This window comes from Sciurus carolinensis, chromosome 11 (assembly GCF_902686445.1).
Source record: "Sciurus carolinensis chromosome 11, mSciCar1.2, whole genome shotgun sequence".
Classification (NCBI taxonomy): Eukaryota; Metazoa; Chordata; class Mammalia; order Rodentia; family Sciuridae; genus Sciurus; species Sciurus carolinensis.
Window position 1 is genome coordinate 118291474 of NC_062223.1, and position 13305 is coordinate 118304778.

Genomic DNA, 13305 nt, shown 5'->3' on the forward strand with positions numbered 1-13305 from the left:
CATTTCCAGCCGCACAATCATAAGATCCTGCAAACTCGCAAACTGCGGAGCAACTGATGCACGTGCTAGTAAACAGCTCGCAGCCACGCCCGCTCTCCCAGCAGCCGGAGACAGTCCCCTAAACTCGAAGGTATCTGTGAACTGAAGCTGCCGGAAGCAGCTGGTCACATGACCAGATGGTACCGGTCACGTGACATGGTTTCCGGAGGCGGGGGCACTCGTCCAAGATGGCGGCTTACCTGCAGTGGCGGCGCTTCGTTTTTTTCGACAAGGAACTAGTGAAGGAGCCGCTGGGCAATGATGGGGCCGCTCCCGGAACCGCGCCTGCCTCTGGATCTACGGTTTCCAAGTTCCTTTGCCTCCCTCCTGGAATCACTGTCTGCGACTCAGGCCGAGGGAGCTTGGTCTTTGGAGATATCCTTCCTCTGGAACTCTCTTCCCGATCCGGATCCCCGAAGAGATCTAGCTGGGAGAGAATCTGTCAGTCTGAGTGGTTCGTGCTTGGTTCCACTTTCCTTTAGATGGCTGCCTAGAGCTCTTCTGAGGTCTGAGAGAAGAAGGAAGGAAGTCCATTTTCTGACTTGTCAATCGAGCAATACTGGGCAAGTCATTTAACCTCTCTGGGCTTCAATTTCATCTGTGAAAGGGGTGTGAATGTCAATTTGACGAGGTTAAGATCAGTCCCTCAAAATGGATGCAAGTTGCCTTTCAAAGATGAAAATGTAAGGTGTCATCTTCCCTGACTAATATTGTGGAGGCGGCGGTAAATGAGGCCAGAAGTTAGTTGCTTTGTTCTTGGAGTGACACGTGGGAAAACACTTGAAAATTTTAAAGGTGTATATTCATGTTAGTTGTCATATGGGTTCCCACCTAAATATAAGTGTAGACCTCTAGTGGATGCCTGAAGCTCTGAATAGTACCAAATCCCATACATACTGGTTTTTTTTCTACCCAGATGTTCAACTTATGATGGGTTTATCCTTAAGTTGTAAGTGTTTTAAGTAGAAAATGTGTATAATACACCTAACCTACAGATTATTATAGCTTACCCACACAGTACACTATAGAATATCCATTCATCCTTGTGATCCTGTAACTGACAGTATCATATTGATATCATTAGCCCAGGAAAGGATTAAATTCTAAGTACAGCTGGGCCTAGTGGCCCACACCTGTAATCCCAACAGCTCTGGAGGCTGAGGCAGGAGGATGGCCAATTCAAAGCCAGCCTTAGCAACTTAGCAAGACCCTGTCTCAAAATAAAAATAAAAAGGGCTGAGAATGTGATTCAGTAGTTATGCACCCCTGGGTTCAATCCCTGGTACCAAAAAAAAAAAAAAAAAAAAAAAAATCTAAGTACAGTTTTTTCTTCTGACTGCATATCATGTTCCATACCATTGTAAATGAAAGATCATTAATTTGGGATATATCTGTGCATACATACCTACGATAAAGTTTAATTTGTAAATTAGGCACAGTAAGAGATTAGCAACCATAACTAATAAGACATACTGTAAGAAAAGTTATATGAATGTGGTTTCTCAAAATACTTAATTTCTCATTGCACTATAATAACATTTTCAGACCACAGGTAACTAAAAGCACAGAATGCAAAACTACAAACAAGTAGTTTTCTGTATCTCTCCTTGGAAAGGAGGCTCCTTGACTACCCTGTACATATGGAAGGCCAAATATGGTTCTTGCCACGTTCCTTACAGCTTACAGGTTTCCAGGCCTACAAACTACGGGTGACACACCTGTACCAATTGAAGCAGCACAATATTCTAGCATCTGTTGGTGAGGATGAAGAGGGAATCAATCCTTTGGTGAGTCTCAGAATGGAAACAGGAAAGATCCAGGATTTTTTTTTTTTTTCCCTGCTGGAGGGAGACTAGCATTCACACTTCTGAGGTCTGTCCACAGGTCAAGATCTGGAACTTGGAGAAGAGAGATGGTGGCAATCCACTCTGCACTCGAATCTTCCCTGCGATCCCAGGAACAGAGCCAACTGTTGTGTCTTGTTTGACTGTCCATGAAAATCTCAACTTTATGGCCATCGGTAAGCAGAAAGAACACTCTCAGATTCTTCGTAGATTTTCTTCAGAGTTGTTTCCACAGCTCATGTTTATTGTTTCAGTGGGATCATTTCATACTGACCTGAGGCCTTTGAGATATTAAGATTGGGAGTGGGAAGGTGTTTAGTTTTATTTGAAAATGAGTCAGTGAGTACCAACATTCAGGTTAACCATTAGAAAAGCTGGGTATGAGAAATCTTGTTTTTGCGGTGCTGGGGATCGAACCCAGGGCCTTGTGTTTGCAAGGCAAGCACTCTACCGACTGAGCTATCTCCCCAGCCCGAGAAATCTTGTTTCTAATGAGCACCTCAAAAGATCATTTTCCCTGATCTTTTCAGCCTCACTGAAATGCTGTTTCCTGCTCTCCTACAGGATTCACAGATGGCAGTGTTACATTGAACAAAGGTGACATCACTCGGGACCGACACAGCAAGACCCAGATTTTGCACAAGGGCAACTATCCTGTTACTGGACTGGCCTTTCGCCAAGCAGGAAAGACCACTCACTTGTTTGTTGTAACAACAGAGAATGTTCAGGTATGACCAAAGCCACTATTCTCAGGGATAGACAACAGGGTTTCTCCATTACGCAGAGGGCTAGGGCAAGAAGAAGTTTGTTTTCATCATATAGCCTTGAATCATTTGCCTAGCTTAATATTTTAATTCTTCCCTTGGGAGACTTGGAAGAGCTAGACTTAGAAAAAGAACTCTGCTTTTAGTGAAAAGACATGATTCTTTTCCCCCTAACTTGTTAAGTGACATGTGGTAAGCAGCTTACCTCTCTGGTTCCTGGTGGCTCCTAATTTTAATGGTCTACTCTCCCAGAAGTACTCTTGATAAAACAGTAAAATATAACTGCATTTCTCTTACTTGCTGAATTCCTGTGCTATGTAGTGATAATATGTATGGAGGAAGACAATATGAAATATGATCTCTGCTTACATATTTATTTAATAGACAGGTGATAGCTAGGTATGCACCTGCAATCTCAGTGACTGAGACAGGAGGATCACAAGTTCAAGTCCAGCCTTCAAAATTTAGTGAGACCCTGGCTCAAAATAAAAATATAAGGGGCTGGGGTTCTGACTAAGTGGTAGAGCATTTGCCTAGCACGAGTGAGGCACTGGGTTCAATTCTCAGCACCACATATAAATAAATAAAAATAAAGGTCCATTGACAACTAAAAAAAAAAAAAAAATACTAAATAAATAAATAAAAAAGATGGGATGTAACTCAGTGGTAAAGTGCCCCTGGGTTCAATCCCCAGTATTAAAAAAAAAAAGCCTGGGGATGAAGTTCAGTGGTAGAGAGCCTTTGGGTTCAATCCCTAGTACCAGAAAAAAAACAAAAACAAAAACAAAAAAAGTGAGTGATAATGGAGAAGATAGGCAGCCAAGGCAAAGTCTTAGAATGCTAAGCTGAAAAGAAGTGAGAGAGTCATTGTAGAGATAGGAATACTCTTGTGAAAGCTTTTGTGCTCTTTTATTTTAAAAAATTTTAAATTTGTTCGAATTGATTATACATGAAAATGCATTTTGACACATTGTACATAAATGGAGCATAACTTCTCATTTCTCTGGCTGTACATGGTGCTGAGTCACACCAGTAGTGTAATCATATATGTATATAGGGTAATAATGTCTGTCTCATTCTTCTGTCCTTCACATCCCTACCACCCCACCCCTCTCTTCAATCCCCTCTATATAATCCAAAGTTCCTTCATTCTTCCCCACCCACCCCCCACTATGGATCAGCATCTGCTTATCAGAGAAAACATTCAGCCTTTGGTTTTGAGGGATCAGCTTATTTCACTTAGCATGATATTCTCTGGTTCCATCCATTTACCTGCCAATGCCATAATTTCATTCTTCTTTAAGGCTGAGTAATATTCCACTGTGTATATGTACCACATTTTCTTTATCCATTCATCTGTTGGAGGGCGTCTAGGTTGGTTCCATACTTTAGCTGTTGTGAATTGAGCTGCTGTAAACATTGATGTGGCTGCATCACTGTAGTATGCTGATTTTAAGTCCTTTGAGTATACACTGAGGAATGGGATAGCTGGGTCAAATGGTGGTTCCATTCCAAGTTTTCTTAGGAATCTCCATACTGCTTTCCATAGTGGTTTGGTGCTACCTCTTTAAATGGACATTGTTAACCCTTTCTTTCTTCTGACAGTCTTACATAGTTTCTGGAAAGGACTACCCTCGTGTGGAGTTGGACACCCATGGTTGTGGCCTGCGCTGCTCAGCCCTAAGTGACCCTTCTCAGGATCTGCAGTTCATTGTGGCCGGTGATGAATGTGTCTACCTTTATCAGCCTGATGAACGTGGGCCCTGCTTTGCCTTTGAGGGCCATAAGCTCATTGCTCATTGGTTTAGAGGCTACCTTGTCATTGTCTCCCGTGACCGGAAGGTTTCTCCCAAGTAAGGATGCCAGGGAGAAGGGAAAGGGAGAGGGCTGGACTTCTTCCCCAGAATTAGCTCGAGTTTAAAATCCTAATGCTGGGATCCTGCCAATCTCCTACTTTGGTTTTATGTAGATTGCACTTCCACCTAGATTATTACACATTTTTATTGAAAAACATGTTTTTTGCACAGACATTTGCTACATACCCCTGGTATACTAGAATGCTCCAGAGTTTGGACTTGATATTGGATTTTTTATCTTTTTGTCAATATAAGGGGTTGGATGGTGGAAAATTCAAAGTGTTGCAAAGTGCAGGATACCATTTTTGTTGTCGTTTTTCAGAGCTACCAAAAGGGGGAGGTGGGGTCTTCTGCATGATGTAAGTACTCTGTTAGATGTTGGTTTGTCTTCATTTAGAACCAAGCAATTTTACATATACCGTGCACTGGATGATTATTTGTTAAATGGGTAGGCATCTAAATGTCCTGAATTTTCTACTCTGTTGGCCTGAATTAATTATAAGTTCCTGCAGGGTAAGATCAGGATTATGCGTTCTCTTCCTGTAGCTACCTGCACAGTGCCTCATGTTATAGGATGAACTATTAGAAAAGCCAAAAGTGATTTATTCTGGGTAGAATGGGTAGCACCAAAGCTGTCACAGGAAAGGAAAACAAAGGGGAACTGACAGAGGTGGTGCAAATACTTGATTCTTTTTCTTTTCTATGCAGGTCAGAGTTTACCAGCAGGGACTCACAGAGCTCTGACAAGCAAATTCTCAATATCTATGACCTGTGCAACAAGTTCATAGCCTATAGTGCTGTCTTTGAGGATATAGTGGATGTGCTTGCTGAATGGGGCTCCCTGTACGTGCTGACGAGGGATGGGCGGGTCCACGCACTGCAAGAGAAGGACACACAGACCAAACTGGAGGCAAGGCCACCAGGTTCCCAAAGTTGACATAGGCACCTAGAAGCAGCTGCAAGGACAGGTTTCCTAAGTCACCTGGACCCAGGGTGATTCTTGCTTTGGGTCACAAATGTGCTCAGTTTCCTTAGGGTATTATTATAAGGTAGATGGCCTGCTAGGTGTGGTGGCACATGTCTGTAATCCCAGTGATTTAGTAATCTGAGGCAGGAAGATTACAAGTTTGAGGCCAGTCTCAGCAATTTAGCAAGACCCTAAGAAACTTAGTGAGACTATGTATCAAATTTTTTAAAAAAGCATTGGGAATATAGCTTAGAGCGCTCAGTTTCCATCCTCAGTATGGAAACAAACAAACAAACAAACAAAAAACCCAAAGGTAGATGGCCTGGGATGAGGCTTTGGAGGGAAGAGATGTTTGAGAGCCTAAGCTAAGATATTGGGAACTCTAGGGGTTCATTTTATTTGCAGAGATCCTTATGAGTTGAGGTGATGTTGGTCTTGAGAGAATCTGAAAAGTCTTGTTCCATCTAGGATCTAGACAGATTAGGACTCTATGATTGTCTGGCTATGTGTTGTGGGCACATTTTTGAGGTGTCTTCTTAGGACTGCTTCTACCAATTTTATAATCTCCTTTCCCTTCTAGATGCTATTTAAGAAGAACTTATTTGAGATGGCTATTAACCTGGCCAAAAGCCAACATCTGGACAGCGATGGACTAGCCCAGATCTTCATGCAGTATGGAGACCATCTCTATAGCAAGGGCAACCACGATGGGGCCGTCCAGCAATATATCCGGTCAGTCTGGTGGTGCCAAGGGAATAGCTGTAAATGCAGATTCAGGCAGCCAGATAGCTGAAATCTCTGCTCAGGGGAGGAGCTTGAACTCAACCAGGAACTTTGTTTTTTCTATACAAACTGTGATGCCTCAAATGAGAGGATAAGACATCTTATTGGAAATGGAATGTTTAGGGTTAAATATAATATGACCAATATGCAGCCTAGCTGATGCTTACCTCTCATTTTAAACTTTAGGTTGGCCTTTGTAAGTAACATTCATTTTGACCTGGTTCTTTAAAGAAAAAAAGTATTCGTCTCTTGCTTCCATACTTCTTCCCATGGTTCTAATTCTTGGAATTTCTGCCCTGATAAGTTTTGGAAAACTGTCTAGCCTCTTTCCCAAACACTCTAGAATTCCTGTTGTCAACCAAGTTTAAGTGCCAGTGCTCTGGAACCTCTTGCTACTCTTTGTGGTTTGCCATCTAGTAGTACTCAAATTACCTAGGACTTTGTTAGAAATGCAAAGTCTTAGAACTCACCCAAGACCTACTGAAACAATTTGCATTTTAAAAAGATTTGCAAGTGATCCCTGTGCATGTTTCTTTGAGAAGTAAACTGATGCAGATGATGATAATGCACATCTCTCTAGAACCATTGGAAAACTGGAGCCATCATATGTAATCCGCAAGTTTCTGGATGCTCAGCGCATCCATAACCTGACGGCCTATCTGCAGACCCTGCACCGACAATCCCTGGCCAATGCTGACCATACCACCCTGCTCCTGAACTGCTATACCAAGCTCAAGGACAGCTCAAAGTTGGAGGAGTTCATCAAGGTGCATGGTGATGTTGGGGGGATGATTCCTTGAGGGCCCCACTGAGCATGAAGTGCCTCTACCAGGGCTTGCCCTTCTTCAGCAGGACACAGGGTAAGGGCAGCCCTTACCTGGGAACCAGCACGTTCTAGTCTATAAATGGGGAAGAGCTATTTGTTGCTAGTTCTCACTCATCTCCCCTCGTTTTATGATGCTAGATATTTCCATGGTATCTAAGCCCAGGGAAGTGGCTTTAGGGAAGCCCTGTGTCACCAGAGGTGTTCCTCTAATGGTAGGGACAGAGGGAGGCCTATGGCCATTAGTCAAACTCTGAGATGCTGGTAAGCATATTTTCAAAGCATGGACTTCATCAATTAAGGAATGTGTCTTATCATAAGATGCCTATTTTCTCTCCCTTCTCTAGCCACCTTTGTGCAAATGATTTTGCCTTCTGTCTTCCTGGCAGACAAAAAGCGAGAGCGAAGTCCACTTTGATGTGGAGACAGCCATCAAGGTTCTCCGGCAGGCTGGCTACTACTCCCATGCCCTCTATCTGGCTGAGAACCATGCACATCATGAGTGGTACTTGAAGATCCAGCTAGAGGACATTAAGGTGGGTGAGACTCTTGACTCAGAGTCCTGTTCTTTTTGAGGACATCCTGGAATGATGAAACTGCTTCCTGGTGGGTGAGACAGTAATGGGCACTAGTCACCCTTTACCTCTCCACAGAATTACCAGGAAGCCCTTTGCTACATCGGCAAACTGCCTTTTGAGCAGGCAGAGAGCAACATGAAGCGCTATGGCAAAATCCTCATGCACCACATACCAGAGCAGACAACCCATTTGCTAAAGGGACTTTGTACTGACTATCGACCAAGCCTAGAAGGCCGAGGAGACAGGGATGCTCCAGGCTGCAGGGTAAGGCTTCAAAGAGAACAACTCTGGATAATAGGTATTATCTTAGGGGCCTCCTGGGTACCAAGCCCACTCACTCAGTCCCCTCTCTCCTCCCTCTATGCTAGGCCAACTCTGAGGAGTTCATCCCCATCTTTGCAAACAACCCACGAGAGCTGAAAGCCTTCCTAGAGCACATGAGTGAAGTGCAGCCAGACTCGCCCCAGGGCATCTATGACACACTCCTTGAGCTACGGCTGCAGAACTGGGCCCATGAGAAGGACCCACAGGTGAGGCTTGGCTAGATCTGCAAAGTTTCTGGAGAGAAGACAGTTCTCGGGCAGGGTGGGGTGGGAGCGGTGTATGTAGCTCAGTGGTAGAGCATTTGCCTAGTATGTATGAGGCCCTGGGTTCCCCCAGCACTGAAAAATAAAAACAAAGTTAGTTCTTTTTTTTTTTTTTTTTTTTGGTAACAGGGATTGAACCCAGGGGTGCTTAATTTAATTAATTAAATGTAATAATTGTATGTGAGTGTGTGTGTATCTTGCTGGGAATTGAATCCAGGGCCTTGTGCATATGTGGCAAGCACTCTACCAACTGAGCTGTATCCCCAGTCCTTAATTAATTTTTTATTTTGAGACAGAGTCTCACTCAGTTGCTTAGGGCCTCGCTAAATTGCTGAGGCTGGCTTAGAACTTGCGATCCTCCTGCCTCAGCCTCCTGAGTGGTTGGGATTACAGGCATGCAACACCATGCCCAGCCCAAGATAGTTCTTGCTGTCTCCATTCTTCCATCCTTGTGGCTGCCTTTTGTTGCTTTCCTTATGCCAGTAGTACCCAGCCTCTGGGGCTAACTGGTTTTTAGTGAAGAGGAAACTGTACTGAGGGAAGGAGATAGTCAACTAGCCTATCAAGAGACTTTTTGGTTTTTCCTTCATGCCCAGCAGCCCTGTCCTCCTTCTTCCCTAGATCAAAGAGAAGCTTCATGCAGAGGCGATCTCCCTGCTGAAAAGTGGCCGCTTCTGTGACGTCTTTGACAAGGCGCTGGTCCTGTGCCAGATGCATGACTTCCAGGATGGAGTCCTTTACCTCTATGAACAAGGGAAACTGTAAGAGTTTGGAGACTTCCAGGGAAAGGAAAATCCAGGTAATTTTTCAGGGACAGTCAGTGAGGTGTGCCCTTGCCCCTGCCCTAGGTTTCAGCAGATTATGCACTACCACATGCAGCATGAACAGTACCGGCAGGTGATCGCCGTGTGTGAGCGCCATGGGGAGCAGGACCCCTCCTTGTGGGAACAGGCCCTCAGCTACTTTGCCCGAAAGGAAGAGGACTGCAAGGAATATGTGGCTGCTGTGCTCAAGCATATTGAGAGCAAAAACCTCATGCCACCCCTTCTAGGTACTTGGGAATACTGGATGGGTGGGCAACAGGCAACTGACAGTCAGGGGTCCTGCAGCAAGAGCCCTTGAACTCTATCTAGAGGAGACTGCTTGGTTCATTGTCTTGTTTCCTCTTGGATCCCAATCTCAGTGGTGCAGACTTTGGCACACAATTCTACAGCCACCCTGTCTGTCATCAGAGACTACCTGGTCCAAAAACTGCAGAAACAGAGCCAGCAGATTGCACAGGATGAGCTGCGGGTGCGGCGGTACCGAGAGGAGACCACTCGAATCCGCCAGGAAATCCAGGAGCTCAAGGCAAGGTACCAGCATCTGGATATATGGAGGGGTACAGGGGGTAACTGTGTCCTCACAGGGCGTCACTATGTACTTTTTACAAACCAGAGGATTATATGGAGTACTTTTATCCTTTTTTTTTTTTTGGCATGAGGCTCAAACCCAGGGTCTTGTATGTTTCAGGCATATACCATATCTACCAGTAAGCTACACCCACAACCCCTTGAAGATCTATTTTAATGGAAATTCCAAAGAATGGTTTATTATTTAAATCATTATTTATTGGGCTTTGGAGTTTATTATCTTGAGGCAGGAATTCTTCATTCTGCTTATGCCTGTTTTACCTTTTCTTTCTTTCTTTCTTTCTTTTTTTGTGATGCTGTGGATTGAAACCATGGCCTTGTGCATGTGAGGCAAGCACTCTACCAACTGAGCTACATCCCCTGCCCTCTAGTTTACCTTTTCTAAACACTTCTAAGTTGTGGTTGGAAGCCATTAAGTAAAAATCTTGACTTTAGAAAATGCAGAAAGTGCTGGACATGGTGGCACATGCCTGTAATCCCAGCAGCTGGGGAGGCTGAGACAAGAGGATCATGAGTTCAAAGCCAGCCTCAGCAATTTAGCAAGGCTCTAAGAAACTCAGCAAGACCCTGTCTCTAAATAAAACATAAAAAAGGGGTGGGGATGTCACTCAGTGGTTAAGTGCCCCTGGGTTCAGTCCCTAGTACCAAATAAGTAAATAAATGAATGAATGAAAGAAAATGCAGAAAGCAGGTAATTTAGAATTACTTATGATAGGCATTATTCCCAAGTCGTCTTATCTGCCTTTAACAATGTAAAATATTTTTAGACAACAGTTTCTTCATTCCACAAATACTGAGTCCCTATTATGTCCTAAGCCCTGTTATGAACCTTGTCTGTGTTAGATAAGAAGACCTGCCTTTACAAAGCTCACATCATAGAGGGAGAAGTAAGCAGTAAGCATCTTAAATAGGCAACCTAGTATAGTGTGTTAAATAGTGGTAAATTCTAGGAGAAAATTAACATGGGGGGGCAGGAATATATGTTTCAAGGTATTTATTTATTTATTATTTGCAGTGCTGGGGACAACGCAGAACCTTGTGCATGCTGGGCATGCACTTTATCACTGAGCTACACCTCTAGCCCCACTACCGCTTTTTTTTTTTTTTTTTTTTTTTTTTTTTTTTTAAATGTAGTTAATGTTGCAAAGATACATCACAATTTTAGATCAGGTAGGTCAGAAGGGCCTTACTGAAAGGGTCACATCTGAGTATATACCTAAAAGGGAATTTAGTGGTAGTTTTGAAAACTCAAAGGAGGGAAAACTCCCTCTGGGTTACTAGCACTTGCTGAGCCTCACTCCAAGTCTAGGACAGTTGTTCTCATTTGACTCCCTTTAAGTGATAAGAAGAGCAGGCACGGCCTATAGTACCTTCATAAGGAACTCTCCTGATCCCACTCTAGGTGCCTGCTCTCTCCAGGGACTCTTGGTCCTTACTCTGTGCCACTCATTTCTGATATTCCCTTCCCCTTAGTCCAAAGATTTTCCAGAAGACCAAGTGCAGCATCTGTAACAGTGCCTTGGAGTTGCCCTCAGTCCACTTCCTGTGTGGCCATTCCTTCCATCAACACTGCTTTGAGAGTTACTCTGAAAGTGATGCCGACTGCCCCACCTGCCTCCCTGAAAACCGGAAGGTCATGGATATGATCCGGGCCCAGGAACAGAAACGAGATCTCCATGATCAGTTCCAGCACCAGGTGGGGATGAGTGGGCCAGGTGGGCCAGGGAACTCCTACCAGCACAGAATTTGCTTGTTTCCTTTTTTTCTCCTCAGGAAATGTGCACTTTAGTTCTGATTCTTACTTCTCTGTTCTTTCCCTGCAGCTCAAGTGCTCCAATGACAGCTTCTCTGTGATTGCTGACTACTTTGGCCGAGGCGTTTTCAATAAATTGACTCTGCTGACTGACCCTCCCACAGCCAGACTGACCCCCAGCCTGGAGGCAGGGCTACAGCGGGATCTGCTGATGCACTCCAAGAGGGGCACTTAAGTAGCTCATGGGAAAGCCTGTGACAATGGGGCACAGTGGACATGGGACTGAGGAAGGCTGTGTTTGCACAGAAGGCAGGCAGACGTGCCCACAGCTCCACTCTGATTTGATGCCATTGCCCTCATGATCTGAGGGGACTTTCTTTTCATGCCCCTTCTTTTGCCAGCCTGCTGTCCCTCCTGTTGACTAGCAGAATAGATTATTCCAGACTAGTGGGGGAGGAACCTCTGAGTGTGGACAATAGCTGCTTTATTCTCTGTTCAAGAGCACCAGGCTGTGCTTGGGTCCCTGCTCTGAGTCTATAAATAAAGAATATAATAATTTGAGAGTTGAACATCTTTTTCTGGGAACTTTCTGGATTCTTATCTGTGTATAACATACTTTCCTCTGTTCTAGAGTTCAGTTCCTTTCCTACAGACTTGGAATCAGGCTGACTCAACCTCATCCCAGCAGTCAATGGGGCCTGGGGCATCTAGCACAGGTTCAATTTACTGAAGAAGTTCTTCAAAAGGCATAATGAGCTGGGCACTATGGCACATGCCTCTAATCCCAGCAACTCAGGAGCTTGAGTCAGGATTGCAAGTTCAAGGCCCTAAGCAACTTAGGGAGACCCTGTCTCAAAATAAAAAGGGCTAGAGATGTAGCTTAATGGTAAATTGCCCCTGGGTTCAACCCCTAGTACTAAAAAAGAAAAAAAGGCCTAATGACCTAAGTTTCAAGGTACCCAAAAGAGCTCTATTTTTTTTTTTTTTTTTTTGAGGGGGTGGGTACTGGGGATTAAAGCCAAGGGCACTCAACCATTGAGGCACATTCTCAGCCCATTTTTTAAATTGTGATAGGGTTTAAGTTGCTTGGGGCCTAAGTTGCTGAGGCTGGCCTTGAAATTGGATCCTCCTGCCTTAGCCTCCCAAACTGCTGGGATTACAGGTGTGCCAGCCAAAACAGCTTGGTCTTTAGTCTTGCTGGTCTTCCTGCCTCATGTTTGGACAAAATATTCAGGCAGGAGGCAGATTCAGAGGGAGCCTTAGGTTCAGCCTACCTTCATAATACAGAGGCAGGTATTTTGCTGTACTCATACTAGATGATAAACGTGTTAGATGACAAATAGCTTCCCTCCTCCCCCACTAATGGTACCAGGGATTAAACCCTGTTGAAACATTTTCCCTTTTTGAAGTGGTCAGCCAAAGTTTATGTTCGTGGGTATTCCTTTGTAATTTGGGTTACACTTCCTGGCAGACAATTCTTCCTATGGGGTTGTTTAATTGAAGGAACATGGACATTGTGATTTAGGTAGTCTTTAAAAGTATTTGAGATGAGGTCTTGCTATGTTGCTCAAGCTGGTTTCAAACTCCCAGACTCCAGTAATCCTCCTGTCAGCCTCCTGAGTAATGGGGACTACTCTCAGAACCTCAAGTTTTTTCATCTGTACATTACCTTGAACAGCTATTATGACCTACAGAGCTGGCTGTACACTTCTTTGTAAGGTGGTTGGCTTAATTCGTAACTATTAGTAGTGTTAGTGGGAAAAACATTTTTTCTAGTAAGCCCTTTTCCCACCATCACTAATGTGGTGTTGGCACTCCCATGTCACAGTTCTTTGGGCATGACCTTTAATCTCTCTGAACCTGTGTGCTCATTTTAAACAACAGAACTGCTGCCTACTT

The 13305-nt window shown here is 44.1% G+C and overlaps 1 protein-coding gene across 1 annotated transcript; it reads left to right on the forward strand.

Annotated features, from left to right (window-relative positions):
- The first annotated feature begins 190 nt into the window (after positions 1–190).
- Positions 191–11967, forward strand: Vps11 (VPS11 core subunit of CORVET and HOPS complexes). Its single transcript, XM_047519078.1, has 16 exons — positions 191–414; positions 1678–1826; positions 1924–2059; positions 2448–2611; positions 4253–4500; positions 5212–5413; positions 6051–6202; positions 6834–7020; positions 7466–7612; positions 7730–7918; positions 8023–8184; positions 8863–9002; positions 9090–9292; positions 9425–9596; positions 11127–11349; positions 11477–11967. Exons 1-16 carry the CDS (start codon positions 228–230, stop codon positions 11639–11641), a joined length of 2826 nt encoding a protein of 941 aa, XP_047375034.1. The 5' UTR covers positions 191–227; the 3' UTR covers positions 11642–11967.
- Positions 11968–13305: the final 1338 nt, after the last annotated feature.